At 46.4% G+C, this 16704-nt stretch overlaps 1 protein-coding gene and 1 pseudogene across 6 annotated transcripts in view; one reads left to right on the top strand and one right to left on the bottom strand.

Moving 5' to 3' along the window:
• Window positions 1-627: 627 nt before the first annotated feature.
• Window positions 628-2045, top strand: LOC311584490 (tubulin beta-2A chain-like; annotated as a pseudogene). The gene is made up of 2 exons: window positions 628-953; window positions 1070-2045. The product of its transcript is annotated as a tubulin beta-2A chain-like (transcript).
• Window positions 2046-6163: 4118 nt separating this feature from the next.
• The window catches only part of ATP23 (ATP23 metallopeptidase and ATP synthase assembly factor homolog), a 55624-nt gene continuing 45083 nt past the window's right edge, over window positions 6164-16704 (bottom strand). For all 5 annotated transcript variants that reach the window (XM_084759228.1, XM_084759227.1, XM_084759229.1 and 2 more), the window contains 2 exons: window positions 7243-7376; window positions 6164-7082 (listed from right to left, as the gene is read on the bottom strand). In XM_084759228.1, coding sequence (XP_084615354.1) covers window positions 7250-7376 — 127 coding nt within the window. In that variant the 3' untranslated portion in view covers window positions 6164-7082; window positions 7243-7249. The remainder of the gene's footprint in view (window positions 7083-7242; window positions 7377-16704) is intronic.

Raw genomic sequence — 16704 nt, 5'->3', positions numbered from 1 at the left:
CGTGTGACAGTAGGGGGGGAATTCTTTGATCTAGACACTTCTTCCTCCCACGCCAGCCAATCCATATTCCACACACACATATCTGAAGAGCAAATGAAAGCTACAGTCCAACCATAAAAAAAAATCATTATTTTTAAACAAGATTTTTAGTTGTAAGTTTCTAATTAATTCTAATTGCTTAGTTAATCTCTGACTTGTTGTTTTGTTTTGTTTTGTTTTGTTTGTCAATTCTGTCTGAAGTTGTATCTTGAACCACAAAATGTAAACAACACAGGCTTGAGAAGTAAGTAGTTCAGAAATTAAGAGCACCTGCTGCTCTTTCAGGGAACCCAGGTTTGGTTCCCAGCACCCACAACTGGCAGCCCACAACTGCTTGTAGACTTCTGTGGGTATGCACAGGCAAGCATGGCACATAGCAAAAAAGAAAAAAAAATTGTTTTTCTTTTTTTGTTTTGTTTTGTTTTTGCTTGTTTGTTTGTTTTTAAATCTTTTTTTTTTTTTAATCGCTCAGCCAATCAGTGCTAAAGTAGGTTCCAGGTGGCCCAGCACAGGGCCCAGCACAAGGACATGGAGGACCTTGAGACCCACTGGCACAGACCTAAGCCAGCAAGAAGCTAACAAGGCACCATGCGACAGATGGTTCACATCCAGGCTGGCCAGTGCAGTAACCAGATGGGTGCCAAGTTTGGGGTGGCCATCAGTGATGAGCACGGTGTCGACCTCACTGGAAGTTACCGTGGAGACAGCGCTTTGCAACTAGAAAGAATCAATGTATACTACAACGAAGCCACTGGTAATAAATATGTACCTCCCGCCATCTTGGTGGGCCTGAAGCCGGGCACGATGGACTAAGGAGGGGTCTGGACCACTTGGGCAGATCTTCAGGTCAGACAACGTCATGTTCAGCCGGAGTGGTGCAGGAAATAACTGGGCAAAGGGCCGCTACTAAGAGGGTGCTGAGGCAAGGGGATGGCTGTGAGTTCGAGGACAGCCTGGTCTACAAAGTGGGTCCAGGATAGTCAAGTCTACACAAAGGTACCCTGTCTCAAAAAAAGAAAGAAAGAAAGAGGGTGCCGAGCTGGTGGACTCCGTCCTGCCCGTGGTGAGGAAGGATTCCGAAAGCTGTGACTGTCTCCAAGGCTTTCAGCTGACCCACTCACTGGCAGGAGGCACGGGCTCAGGCATGAGGACCCTACTCATCAGCAAGATCAAAGAGGAATACCCAGACCGCATCACGGACGTCTTCAGCGTCATGCCCTCACCCAAGGTCTCTGACACCCAGGTGGAGCCCTTCCTATAATGTCACTCTCTCCCGGGCACCATCTGCTGGAGAACACAGATGAAACCTATTCCATCTGCAACGAAGCCCTGTATGACACCTGCTTCCGCACCCTCAAGCTGACCACACCCACCTGTGGCGATCTCAACCACCTGGTATCAGCCACCATGAGCGGGGTGACCACCTGCCTGAGCTTCCCAGGCCAGCTGAACGCAGACCTGTGCGAGCTGCGCCCCTCCCAAGCCTGCACTTCTTCAAGCCCGGCTTCGCACCTCTGACCAGCAGGGGCAGCCAGCGATACCCTGACAGTGCCTGAGCTCAGCCAACAGATGTTCGACTCCAAGAACGTGATGGCCGCCTGCGACCCACGCCATACCTGACAGAGGCCACCATTTTCCGGGGCTGCATGTCCATAAAGGAACTGGATAAGCAGATGCTCAAAGTGCAGAACAAGAACAGCAGCTAATTCGTGGAGTGGATCCCCAACAACGTGAAGACGGCCGTGTGTGGCATCCCTCCTCGAGGCCTCAAGGCGTCAGCCACCTTCAAATGGCAACAGCACCGCCATGCAGGAGCAGTTCGCTGCCATGCTCTGGCGCAAGGCTTTCCTGCACTGGTACACGGGAGAGGCCATGGACGAGATGGAGTTCGCTGAGGCAGAGAGCAACATGAATGATGTGGTATCTGAGGAACAGCAGTACCAGGATGCCAGCGCGGACGAGCAGGGTGTGTTCAAGGCGAAGAGGAAGGCGAGGAGGAGGCTTGAGTTCCCCGGGGGGTGGGGAGGAGGGCGGTGTTTGTCTTAAGGAAGATGGCCTTAGGTTTATGCTGGGTCTCTGGTGCTCTACGCTGTCACTTGTCACTTTCCCCCCCTCCTTTTGTAATATTACTTGAGATCTTTCTGAACTCCTGTTGTAATGGCTAAAAATCACGTAAACCTTTGTGTCCTAAAAAATAAATAAATAAATAAAATCAATAAATTCTACACACTAAACCCAACATGAGGAGGGCAGGCACTAGAGAAAGACCCAGTCAGGACTTTCTCTTCTGCTTTATGTAATTCTAAATTTTGAATTCTGTAATAAATAAATATATTTTTTATATTTTATATATACTATTTATATATAAATTTTATATATATATTTTATATTTTGTTATATACAAAACTTCTAAGATCATATAAGGGTGTTTACCCATACAGGTGACAATCCATGACAGTCACTTTGTCTAGTCACTCCACAAACTAACTCCCTCAGGGCCTATGGGGATGACCCTGTAACAGTTAGGGAGCACTGCCCGTGTGCCAGGCACTGTCTCAAGAACTCCCTCAGAACTACGTCCTTTAACTGCCACCCACTTACACCAAACCAGCACTTACCACTCTTCATAAGAGGAAACAAGGCTCAGAGGGGATCAGTAAACTGCCCAAGACCCTTCAGCTGACAGAGCTGCAACTCAGCTTCAAAAACACCACTAATCACTGTGCCGTTCATTTCACCCCCCTAGTGGTGAGGAGAGCAGACGGAGGAGAAGCAAATGCTCATTTAAAATATTATGGCCTTGAATAGAGAGAAAGCTCAGTTGATGCTTATAGGGCATAGTTCAATACCCAGAAGCACACACACAGACAATTTTTTTAAAAGGTGGTGGCACACACTTTTATAGTCCCAGAGTGCAATAGTTAGAGAAAAGTAAATTCCTGGGTCTTACTTGCCAGCTAGCCTGAGCCTCCTGGGTGAGTTCCAGGACAGTGAAAAGAGTTGCTCTCAAAAAAAGAAAAAAAAAAAGTGGGTGGTTTCCCTAAACCCAAGGTTTGCTGATGGTGCACATCTTTGATCCCAACACTCAGGAGGCCACGGTAGGAGGATCTCTGTGAGCTCAGCCTGGTCTACATAGAGAGTTCTAGGACATCCAGGACTACATAGAGAGACCAATATTGTCCTCTGACCTCCACACGAACACACACACGCACACGCACGCGCACGCACACGTACACACATCTCGCTACCATAAATTCTTGCATGCGCCCAAAGCAGCCTGGCAAATTAATCAGTAGCCCAGTGCATAAACAAACTGGAAGATTGCAACTTAATCGGCTGACAGAGTTGAGTCCCAGCCAATCAGAAGCAGCTGAGTGCCAGCCTAACCACAGGCTGCATCCCTCAGACCTTACCGACAGGGGGCAAACTTGAGCTTGCTGCCCATGCTCCCAGCATGCTTAGCGGCCCTCAGAGCCTCTTCTGCTTTGAGTACTGCCCATTCATGACTGGGTCTCTTCTTGATTTTTTTTGACTGTGAACGCTTTTCTTGTAACTGACCAAAAGCCAGCCAACCACAGCACACCCCATGGAATGATCTTCTGTGCCTGGAAATGTTTGTGCATAAACGTGAGCATGTGTGAGCCTCTGCTGGAAGGGCCTACGGTGAGAATTCAGACTGCCTGATCTCTGGGTACCCTTGAAGCTAAAGATAATATTATTCCATGGAATAATTCCTGGTTTCCATGGTAACACGCGTACTCCCAGAAGTTAAGTGCAGCCCCAAAATGAAGTTCTACTTAGCACCGGTTTTGTTGCTGTGACAACACTGTACTTCTCTGAAGGCAAGAGCATTGTCTCGTCACCTTAGGTATGCCAAGCGGGGTCCTCGATCTTCTCAAGGACACACAAGCATCCTTATCGGCCTCTCTCTTCCCATCTTCCTTAACCTCTTGCCACTGCAGCAAACACTTCCCCTAACTGTTTTCTCCTTTGTTTCCAAGGCTCCACACTCCCTCACCTCGTGTCCTGGCTATTCCTTTTTTCATCTCTTTTGCTGGTTCCCCCTCCTCTTGCCGGCCTCTACACGGGAATATAGTTTGGGAATACTTCCCTTGGGATCTGTACACTGTCCCTGGCTCTCAGCTGGCTCAGCTCTTGATCTTCCAGTGTGGCCCACGTGCAAACAATACCCGCGTTTGAGCCTTCAGCTCTGGCTTACTTGGCCTCGATGTTTTCATGTCCAATAGGCACCTGAGGGCAGCCACACTCAACCAGCTGAGCCACGTCTCCGGCCCGAGAGCAACCACACTCAACCTGAACTTGGAACTTGCATTCTCGGCAACTCACTTTTCCCAGTTCAGTGGATCGCTCAGGACAACTCGTGGGCGTGGCGACTAACACCTGCAACCTCCAACAGGCTGAGGCAGGAGGGTTGTACAAATTCAAGGCCTCCCTGGGATGTGTAGCGAGTTCGAGGCTAAGCTGGCCTCCAGAAACAAAATCGTGTCTCCTCCATCCCCAGCCCGTTTATAACTCATCAGTGAATCCTTTTGTTTCTCCAAGATGCATTTCACAATCAACGGTTTCTTTAGTGCAAAGGCCCTGACTCACCTGGCTCACCAGAAGTAGACCAGAAGCTCTTCCTGTTTCCATTCTTGTCCCTAGAGCTGTTCTCACAGCTTCTAACAGTAGCATCTGCCCTCCTCCCCAGGCCCTGCATCTCCGAGAGTAGCGACCTGTGGGATCCGTTCCTTTTGTCTCGCTTTTCCAGCTTCTTAATCTCGCATTCTCAATGTTTAAATGTGAGAAATAGAACTAAAATGATGAATTAACCGTTTTTCTTCCGGGACTATGTGTGCTTATTTTAAATATAAGCCCAGCATGTTTGCCCATGCCTTTAATCCCAGCAGTCAAAGAGGCAGAGGCAGGCAGATCTCTGTAAGCTGGAACCCAGTCTGGTCTACATAGTGAGTTCCAAGCCAGCCAAGGCTGTAAGGTCTTAAAACCGAAACTATATAAATGTATATGTAAAAAATAAAAATAAGTAAATAAATAAAATTATTTTAAAAACTGAAACTAGCTAACTAAATAGCAGTGTGCTCAAGTAAAATGCAAAGACACCGAGGTAGAACAGTGCCAACAATTGAGCCAGGACATGAATCATTCTGCGTATACAGTCAGATGTGTGTCTTATTCCCCTAGAATGCTATCCAAAAGAAAAGTCATGACCCAATTTGAGTTTCATAGAAAAATTCCCACGTGGACACCCCCAGCACGTTTTCAGAAACATCCACTATTTTTAGGTACTAAAGCAAATCTCGTAAGGAGGATTAGGATTAGGTGTTATCAGAATTGGCAAAGATAAAATAATCACTCTTAATCATAACTGCCTTGTGGAGGAAATGGCTTCCTTTTGCTGGATTTCAGGTTATTCTGAAATTGGCCTCTGAAAAGCCCCAGGTAACTCATTACAGTCGTGATGTGGGAAACCACAATTTGCCACAATTTCTCTACTTTTCTGGTGCCTTCACAGGAAGGGAGTGAGTGCTACCATGACAGACAGAAGCACAGGCGGGAAGGACAAAGTGATGAGATGGTGATGTGTGGCTGCCTCCACGGGCCTCGTCACACCAAACCTACTTCAAAGGGATGCTGGGGAGGAGACCGGTTTACATCAGGCCGGTCACAAGGGGAAATCCCTTAGGCTGTTGCTACGTCATCACTTGAATGCCCGGAGACCCAGTCACGAACAAGATGGCGGCTCACTGTCTCAGGGAATCCTCTGCACACCCAGCATCAGCTGAATGTTTCTTTATAACCCTTCGACCAATGACGCAACTATGAATCGGGTTCTCTCCCCCAGCTGATAAGGGATATGCTGCATTGCTTGATAGGGTCTCTCAAAGATTCCTAGATGCCAGACCTGGCGCCTCACGGCTGTAATGCTAGCAAAACCACTGCAAGTTTCAGGGTAGCCTGCTAGCTCTTGTCTCAAAAAAAAAAAATTTTTTTTTTCTTGAAAAAAAAAGTACCAGAATAAAATGAACATCATCCCAGCTCTGGAGAAGAAAGCTGTCTTAGTCAGGGTCTCTACTGCTGTGAAAAGCCATGACCAAAAAGCACCTTGGGGAGGAAAGGGTTTATTCAGCTTACACTTCCACATCGCTGTTCATCATCTAAGGAAGTCGCGCAGGAACTCAACGGGGCAGGAACCTGATGCAGAGGTCGTGGAGAGGCGCTGCTTACTGGCTTGCTCCCCATGGCTTGCTCAGCCTGCTTTCTTATAGAACCCAGGACCACCTGGCCCAGGGATGGCCCCGCCCACAATGGCCTGAGCTCTCCCGCATCGATCACTAATTAAGAAAATACCCTATAGCTGGATCTTATGGAGGCATTTTTTTTTTCAGTCAATCTTCCTTCTTTCCTTCCTTCCTTCCTTCCTTCTTTCCTTCCTTCCTTCCTTCCTTCCTTCCTTCCTTCCTTCTTTCCTTCCTTCCTTCCTTCCTTCCTTCCTTCCTTCCAGATAATTCTAGTTTGTGGGTTAAGTTGGCATAAGACTAGCCAGCACAGAAGGGTAGAGATTTTGACTAGCGGAAACTTGTAAGCCATCAATATTACCAGAAAATGCCTACAACTCTCTGCTCTTTAAACTCAAAATCCTTTGACCAATCTTCTGACAAAAATGTCCACACACTGGGCCGGCAAGATGGCACAGCCAGTAAAGCAAGCCCCATCCCCAAAACCTGCAAAAAGTTGGACAACCCCACAAACGTGTCTTCTGACCTCCACGTGAATGTCCATGCACACACAGTAATCCTAAATACTAATTATTTCTAAAAAGAAGGTTATTGTTCCTTGTTTTCCTTATCTGACAAGTGACACAAGGACATGATGCGCTGATGTGATGAATCTGTGTGGGCGCGCGCATGCGCATCTGTGTAAAAAAAAGAGAAAACCCAGTTTGCTAGCGTGCGATTCTCAGTGCTGGTTCCCCGTTCAGGTCCGGTGTTTGAACCTCCTTTCCTCGCAGCAGCTGGGCAATCCTGAATTAATGAAAGACAATACTAGTTAATGCGCTAGGAGATCACATCAGAACGCCAGATTGAGAAATCAGTAGAAACTGTGGTCCATTCTCACTTTCCTGTTTTCAGCATCACAGGCACCAAAGCCGTGCTCCCATTCAAACCAAAGGCGGTTTTTTACCTCCTCCTCATTTAGTCTGCAAACTTCTCTCTGAAGACCCTGTCTCACGTCTCCAGGCCCTATCGTGCTTATAACGCAAGGAGATGAACGCTGTGTTCTCTAATCTGATGGTCGTAATGAACTCCTCTGAACTCCTGAAAAAAACAAAAAACAAACAAACAAAAAAAAAAAACGTGAACCACGTCTCTACTCATTAGACCCACGTTTCTCAAAACATATCCCACGGGAGACACATGCTCCGCAAAATTGACGCGGCTGTTCTATTAAAAATGGAGCAAAGAAACAAAACAAAAAACGGAGCCCCGCTATCCCGCTCCTGGTATCGAAGATTCTAAGATGCCGACGGCTCCCTTTTCTCGATTCCGCTGCGATCTGAGTCGACATACACTGGACACGCTTGTATGCCCGTTTGTATTGTGATACTATTCAAAATAGCCAAGTTATGGAATCAGCCTAGATACCTATCAACGGGTGAATAAAGAAAATGGAGTGCAGACCCACCATGTACTTGTATTCAACCATAAAGAAAAACAAATGATATCATGTACAGGAAAATGGGTGGAACTGGATATCGTGTTAAGAACTGGTTACGTGTTAAGAATTGGATATCATGCCGGGCGTGGTGGTGGTGGTGCACGCCTTTAATCCCACCACCCAGGAAGCAGAGGCAGGCGGATCGCTGTGAGTTCGAGGCCAGCCTGGTCTACAAAGGGAGTCTAGATAGCCAAGGCTACACAGAGAAACCCTGTCTCAAAAAAAAAAAATCGGATATCATGTTAAACAAAATAAGATAGACTGAGAGGGACAGATGTCACTTTTTTGCATATACAGAATCAGGCTGGTTTTTTTTTTTTTTTGGTAAGACATAAAAGTATAAGGAAGGCATAAAGTATTAATTAGAAGAAGGAAAGACACCACTCCAGGGAGGGGGAAATAAAGGGCACAGCGGGAGTGTGATTATAGTACATACCTTCTTGAAAATGTCTCAATAAAACCCATTATTTTGTACAACCAATATATGTTAATAAAAAGGATAGAGCCGGGCATGGTGGTGCATGCCTTTAATCCCAGCACTTGGGAGGCAGAGGCAGGTGAATCACTGAGTTTGAGGCCAGCCTGGTCTACAAAGCGAGCCCAGTTCAGCCAAGATAACATAGAGAAACCCTGTCTTGAAAAACCAAAAATAAATAAATAAATAGGATAATTGGGAGAGAAAAGGGTTCTTTTTTTAAAGATTTATTTATTTATTTATTTATTTATTATGTATACCATGCTCTGGCTGCACATACACCTGCAGGCCAGCAAAGGACATCAGATCATACTACAGATGGTTGTGAGCCACCATGCGGTTACTGGGAATTGAACTCAGAACCTCTGGAGGAGCAGTCAGTACCCTTATTCTCTGAGCCATCTCTCCAGCCCAGAATAAGGATCCTTTAATCAAATAATTTTTGGAACTATAAACGGCACAAAGTTAATTATGTATTTCATTGCAATAGAATTTCTTTTGGGGTGTATAGAGGGTATTCAAGACACATTCTCACTCTGTAGGCCAGGCTGGACTTGAATTCAGAGATCTGCCTGCCTCTAACTCCTGAGTGTTGGTATTAAAGGCATGCGCCACCACCTGGCTGCCAGTAGAATTTCTTAAGAAAACATTCTTGTGTATTGTAAAACTCCAGGAAAGGGTTAAAGTTTGCAACATTTTCCAAAATTGATAAAAATATATCACACTTTGAAAAACAACATCCTTCAAAATCACATTTAGGAAGTAATATTTCAGGAGTTTAAAGAGCACTCTCTGTTTAAAAGAGTGGTGTCTTTTTGCTTAGATTCACGGCCTTTTTTTTTTTTAACCTCTACACAGACAGAAGCAGCAACTATTTAACGGAGTTGTTGTGTGACTGAAATAAAATCAAATATAGTCATACATTGAATCACACAGTGAAACACTGCGGACAAAATTTCAGCCAACAGGGGGCTGGAGAGAGGGCTCAGAGGTTAAGAGCACTGTTTGCTCATCCAGAGGTGCTGAGTTCAATTCCCAGCTACCACATGGTGGCTCACAACCATCTGTAATGGCGTGCGGGCAGAATACTGTGTACACAATAGAGAAATAAATAAATCTTTAAAAAAAAAAAAGTTTCAGCCAACAATGGGCCACAAAACGCTGGGCTGTCTAAGCACTCGATAAGACTGAGGCAGGAGGATTGTGAAATCACGGCAAGTCTGTGGCTATACAGCCAGACTCTGACTCAAAAAGAAAAAAGAAAAGCTATACATAGGAGGATGCGCCCGTCGGGTTCTAATGAACTGAAAAAGTCCTTATTCAGACACCCACAGGCCCCGCCCCTCATCGGAGAAACTTCTCTTGGCAACAGAAAACCACAGCCAATCAAGACGCAGAAAGCAAGGGACTGTGGCGTCTGGCTCCAGCTGGCCCCTAAGCCTCGGGGATCATCGCGGAAGAGATGAGAAGATTGTAAGAGGCAGAGGAACAGGCGTTTTCCGCGAGACTGTGTCTCTTAGAAACGTCCGAGGGGCTGCGTGCAGAAAGTCTCACAACACGGTGGCCTAACAAGGATGAAGAAGATGCTGTGTGCAAGGGGGAACTCACAGCCCAAAGACCCTGGCAACTACGCAATACTGAGAGCCAAAAGAAATTACTTTCCCCAAGCAAAAACCAAACAACTAGTTATCCGATGCCACGTGCTGAGCCTTGAGGTCACATTCGTACAGCACACAGGAACTGAGCAGGCTGTACTGTGTACTTAGAAACACACATACATGTATATATATAAAACAACAATTTTTAAAAGGCCACGAATTGTTTTTAATTTTTTATGTACACAGTGTTGTGCCTGCATGTACATCGGTAGCCAGAAGGGCACCAGAACGCAATTTAAATGGTTGTGACCCACCGTGTGGTGGATGGGAATTGAACCCTGGACCTCTGGAAGAGCAACCTCTGAGCGATCTCTCCAGTCCCAAAGGCCGCGAATGTGAAAGAAACAAGAGAGTGGATGCATTGGAGGGGTTGGAGTGAGGAAAGGGAACGACAGAAACAGTGTGATTTTATTGTAATTTCAAAAACCGTTATAAATTTTAAAATACTATATCTGGTGTACCTTTTCTGTATTTACAATTATTTTCATACACAAACACCACTGTGTTACAGTGGACTAGAAAATTAAATTATGAGTCAGAGATGGTGGCACAGCCTTTAATCCCAGATCTAGGGAGGCAAGTGGATCTCTGTGAGTTCGAGGCCAGACTGGTCTACAAAGCGAGTCCAGGACAGCCAAGGCTACATAGAGAAACTCTATCTCGGAAAAATCAAAAAATAAAAAGCAAGAAAATTCAATGATGCACTATGCTGTACAAGTCCGTGGTTGAAGAGCCATGGGCCTCAGCGTCATGTAGCTGCAGAGGCACACTCTACACTGTTTGCACAAAGACAAAAAAAAAAAAATCCACAAATGCATTTCTAAGAACCCGCCCTCATAATTCCAAGGCTCTCCATGGCTTGCACTAGGAAAACCAACAAGAATGCCCCGCTCTGTCCCTGAAAAGCGGCACAGGGGGAGGGCGGGGCGTCGGGAGTGGGGGGGGTGGTGGTAAATCGTCTCTCAGATTCCTTTGCATGGCTTTGCACCCGGGAACAAACTGTCACGTTTGACTCTCACTGTGGTTCGGCGCCAAGTCAGTCCAGCTGCGGCAATCCCGCCCAAGCTGGGACTTTCCCTTCCTTACCTTGATAAACCCCCACCCAACTCCGCCTCCCTCGCACAGAGGTCCCCGAAAAAACGCCAGGATCTAAATTCATAAAGCGGAAGCACAGGGTTTCCAGGTGCCGAAAACGAGCTGAAGGACTTCCTAAGCCAAGGAGCTTAGACAAAAGCAATATATCATTTAGGGAAATGCAATCGCTGGAGAATATACTAGACCTGCATTTAGTTTCTAATCTGTTTTTGCACCGCTGCATGCCAAAGTTGATTCCAATAAATATTTAAATAAAATCTGAGCTGCTCAGAGTATTGCAAAAATGACCCGGTCGGGTGTGACTGGAAGCTCATCCGTAGTGCACGTGCGCCCTCTGCTGTTGGGTAGGGCTCCCTACAGCTCGCTCTCCGTGCTGCTCTTTTCCTCTTAAATAGAGCGGGAGGGTTGGGAATCTTCTTGTTTTGGTTTGGTTTGCACATAACAAAAGTGGTGGCGCACGCCTTTAATCCCAGCATTCGGGAGGCAAAGGCAGGTGCATCTCTGTGAGTTCAAGGCCACCCTGGTCTACAACGTGAGTTCAGGACAGCCAGGGCTACACAGAGAAACCCTATTTCCAAAAACAAAAACAAAGAGCCAAAGAGCAATCAGCATGTATAAACATTTGTGTTTCAGCCTCATCTCAGAGAGACCTCTTGCTGGCCTGAGACAATGGAGTACAGACTATTCTTTAATTGATCAAATGTCCTGGCTGTATATAGGGGCACATGCCTATAATCCTAGCAACTTGGGAAGTGGAGGCAGGAAGTGTCTGTGATGTTTCTGAGACTCAGGGTGTGACTGTGGTCCTGTATGACTATGATCCTGCCTCCTTAAAAGTAAATAAAATGCACCATAATAGGTATTTTGTGTGGGTATCCTGATAGCACATTTACAGATTAAAATTCTATTTGTTATATATACTTTTTAGTCTTCATTTTACATGGCTTATTTCTCAAGGCTGCCAGAATTAACATTTATAAACACACCCCATGTGTTTTCATAGGAACTAGTTACAATAAACACAACTTATTGTTAAAAATATAAAGTCGGGGCTAGAGAGATGATGGCTCAGCAGCTTACAGCACTTGCTGGTCTTGGAGCGGACCCAGGCTCATTTCCCAGCACTCACCTGGCAGCTCACAACCGTCTGAAGGTGGCCTCTGTGGGCAATGGATGCATTTGGTATGATGTGCATACCTACCCACAGGTAAATGCTGATACACCAGTCTTAGCTAGGGTCTCTATCACTGCAATGAAACACCCTGACCGAAAGGCAAGGTGGGGAGGAAAGGGTTTATCTGGCTTACATTTTCCACACTGCTGTTCATCATTGAAGGAAGTCAGGACAGGAAGTCCACCAGGGCAGCAACCTGGAGGCAGGCGCTGATGCAGAGGCCATGGAGGGTGCTGCTTACTGGCTTGTTCCCAACATGGCTTGCTCAGCCTGCTTTCTTACAGAACCCAGGACCACCAGCCCAGGGATGGTCCCACCCACAATGGGCTGAGCCCTCCCCCTCAATCACTAATTGAGAAAATGTCTCACAGATGGATCCTTTGGAAGTGTTTTCTTATGGAGGCTTCCTCCTTTCTAGCCTGTGTCAAGTTGACATAAGACTAGCCAGCACATACATAACAAAATAATTAAGTTTTTTTTTTAATGCAAAGTTATTGGGACTGGTGGTACATACCTTTAACTCCAGCACTCAGGAGGCAGAGGCAGGAGGATCTCTCTGAATTGAGGACAAGCTTGGTCTACATAAGGAGTTCCAGGACAGCCAGGTCTTAAAAGATAGTAAGTTAATCCAGGTTCAGTGGTTCGTGTCCAACAACTTGGGACTATGAGACAGGAGGATTCCAAGCTTGAGAGAAAGCTGCACTACAGAGTTAAGTTGAAGGCCAGCCTGCAATAGAGTAAAACCTCACCATCTGATAAAACATTAAATTATTGTGGCACATGCCTGTAATCCCAGCACTCAGGGAGGCAGAGGCAGGTGGATCGTTGTGAGTTTGAGGACAGCCTGGTCTACAAAGTAAGTCCAGGATGGCCAAGACTACAGAGGAACCCTGTCTCAAAAAAAAAAACAAAAACAAAAAAACAAAAAAACAAAAAAAAACCTAAATTATTGAATAAAAAAGGTACTCTTTGTCTAAATTTCAAATCTTACTTTTTTTCCCTATTTTTGTCTGAAAAGCTGACCTCACGTGCATTCTGAATTTCACAATTAAAATTATTCTCTTATGGTAATCAGAGCACTTAGCTCATCTTAATAGAGACTAAAAACAAAGCATCTCTCCCTTTGTTTTCTATTATTCCCTCAGGTTTCATGAGACATTCAGTGGGCTTTAACATCTATAACAGGGTCAGCCAGACAGCAGACTAAACACATCCGTTTTGTTTTGTTTAATATTTATTTATTTATTATGTATACAGTGCTCTGTTTGCATGTACACCTGCAGGACAGAAGAAGCCATCAGATTACATTACAGATGGTTGTGAGCCATCATGTGGGTGCTGGGAATTGAACTCAGGACCTCTGGAAGAGCAGTCAGTGCTCTTAACCTCTGAGCCATCTCTCCATTCACTTAATGAATGGGTGGGTGGGGTGTGAAGAATCCTGAGGGCTCTAGTCTCTCTATCCAAGGATAAAGCTTACATGAAATTGAAAGAGTGGCACATTTGGAAGGAGGAGCACCCTCAAGCCGCCGCACCCTTCAAGCCTGAACCCCTGAATCACATGGGGGAGCCTTGAAACTGCATGATGCCCAGCCCCATCCCTGAGGCCAGAGCTTGGAAGTGAGTGTGACGGGTGATATACGTAGCCAGGAGGGGAACCACTCTCCTGGGGCTGTAAAGGTCCTTCAAGGGGTGTTTTCAAATCCCATGTCTTGGTCTATCGTAAGTATTTCTAAGCAGCTTCTGGTTGGTACTGATGCGGCTGGGCCAGGAGCTGCACGTGCAGGTCACAACCACATTACTGCCATAACGTAGTAACTGCTGTAGGAATGGAGGGCCAAAACAGGAAGAAGAAAACCCTGACAGTTGTGCATTGTTCACTGTGTTATCTTTGGTTGCCTTGACATCTCTGTCACTCAGATTCCACTAGCCAAAAAGAGTTAGTGCCCCACCCCCCGCCGCCGCCGCCCCGCGCTTGCTCCTTCAGAAACCACGTCAGAATGTGCATGAGATAACTACATCCAGCATCTCAAAGGTAACGGCCGTCTAAGCCACACAAGCTCTGCTTGTATCAGAAGTCGGTTCGCAGATCCTCTCCCCCGGCAACGCCGCAGACCGAGCAACCGCGTGAGACTGATCAAACCAACCCTGGAAAGTGTAACTGGGAAAATCTCCTCGTGCGGTTTTTGTAAATGAATTAAGACAGGTCTGGTGAACCTTTGCTGAGAGTCTCTTGGGGAGAAATGACTCAGTCCCCAGTGCACGGTCATAAAGGAAAACTCCAGCTGCAAATCCCAAGGTGACCCATTAATCCACTCGGTTGGAGAATAATGACTCCTTAAGCACCGCGGATAATTCCGCCGGTTTTAAAACCAATTTGGTTAATACGATTAAATGAACTATTTGATCTTTCGGGTTCAAAACCCATCAATTTGACTCATACCTTAACATTTTAATTACGTCCGCGAGCGTCGTGAACCTCCCAACGCCTTCAAACGGCATCTCAAAAGTGGTATGTGTCGCATCACACTCAAAACCCCCAGAATCAGTCATAAGAATTGGTACTGCAATGGTATTGCTGTAAGCACTTGTTTTGTTTCGCAGAGAAGGCAAAGGGGAAACCATACCCCAAGCCTCGCCTCAGCCTGCAGAGCCCCAAGGCTTCCTCTGAGCATATGGGCAGAGTGAGTGTCAAAGACATAGCTATTTTCAGTTGTCACCTGACCGAGTCAGCCAGTGATAACTAATGCTGTTGACCATTCCCTCTCTTTTTGGACCTCCGTTAGAGAATGCCACTCGTTTGGGGGCCTCCATAGCTGTATTCTTTCCAACGTCATCTCAGACACAGCCTTAGATGCTGTTGCTCACCAGTGTCTAACCTTGGGCCCTCTTCCTCTCCCGCTCTGGTCATCCATTGTCCCTTAGTTCCTACATTCTGCTATTAGCCATGAAGTGATACAGCTCCACTGGTAATTCCAAGACTGGCCTCTACATGCCCAGTAGGGTGACTACTACCACATGTGACTAATAAACATATATTAAAATTAAATAAACTTCCGGGGCTGGAGAGATGGATCAGCGGTTAAGAGCACTGGCTGCTCTTCCAGAGGTCCTGTGTTCAATTCCCAGCAACCACATGGTGGCTCACAAGCATCTGTATAATAAGATCTGGTGCCCTCTTCTGGCCTGAAGGCGTACATGCAGGCAGAACACTGTATACATAATAAATAAATAAATCTTTAGAAAATAGCTTTTTTTTAAAACTAAATTGAATTTCATTCTTGCCAAACGGGCCACATCCCAGCCGCCAGTGCCGCGGTTTGGGTGTGGCTTAGGTGTTCCACATCTGTCTGTTGAGACTGAGGGCCTGGGCTACAGGGCGAAATCTTTGAAAAGTGGGGCTTACAGGAAGACGCTTACATCGCTGAAGAGCCTAGGGTGTGTGTGTGTGTGTGTGTGTGTGTGTGTGTGTGTGTGTGTGTCTGTGTGTGTGTGTGTGTGTGCGTGCGTGTGTGCGCGCAACCCCCAGCAGCTCTGCAGAGGCTCCTACTACAGGAGCGAGCCCGGCGTTAGCAGCCAACGTGTCAAATCCTAGACCCAGCTTGGGGAGATCTCTGGACACGCCATGAGTGTCCTGATTGAAGTGGAAAGACTTACCCACCCACATCAGGCAGCTCCGTCCCCTGGCTGGGATCCTGCACTGCGTGACTAGAGAAAGTGAGCAGGTGGCCGGCATCCTCCGTTCCTGAGTGTGGATGTGATATGACCAGCTGCATCAGCTCTTGCCGACCTAACCCTCCCACCATATCGGACTGTGCCTTGAACCCTGAGCTGAAATAAACCCTTTCCCGTATTGATTGATGATGTGTGCTTCTACCACCTCATTATACGTGTTCGGGTACGCTTATACGAATTACTAGGGATGATCCAGTATCTATAAACATAAGTATGAACAACCGAGTTGTGACCTATTTCTATTGCAGAGCTCTCTCCGCAAGGAAAAGGGAGTCTCTGGTACATGATATGAGGTGAAGGGCCACACACATTTTGAGTAAAAGAAACCTGATACTAAAAGTGTGCACACTGCTGGGCAGGTGGCACACAAGTTTAAGACTAGCACTCCACTCGGGAGGCAGAGGCAGCTGATTTTTTTTTCCCAGTTCCGGGACAACCTGGGCTGCCTCTGACCCTGTGGGGGTGGGGGTAAGGGGGACAAGAGAGAGAGAGAGAGAGAGAGAGAGAGAGAGAGAGAGAGAGAGAGAGAGAGAGAGAGAGAGTGAGCATATTGAGGATTCCATGCATATAAAATTCTAGGATGGGCAAATTTAATCTAAGTTGAAATAAATGAGAACAAAGGAATCCTGCAGGGTGAAGAAAAGGAAATAAGCTGAGAAACAAAAGCTTCTGGGATAGTGAAAATGTCTGCATCTTTGTAGTGTCGGAGGTCACTCACTGTCAACTCAGACTGTGTCTGGCCCACTAGTGGGAGGGCTGCCTTAGAGACAGCAGAGAGGGGAGGCTGAGCA

Source organism: Acomys minous, assembly GCF_964271855.1.
Source record: "Acomys minous genome assembly, chromosome: 15".
Classification (NCBI taxonomy): Eukaryota; Metazoa; Chordata; class Mammalia; order Rodentia; family Muridae; genus Acomys; species Acomys minous.
This window is presented reverse-complemented; position numbering and strand designations above follow the sequence as displayed.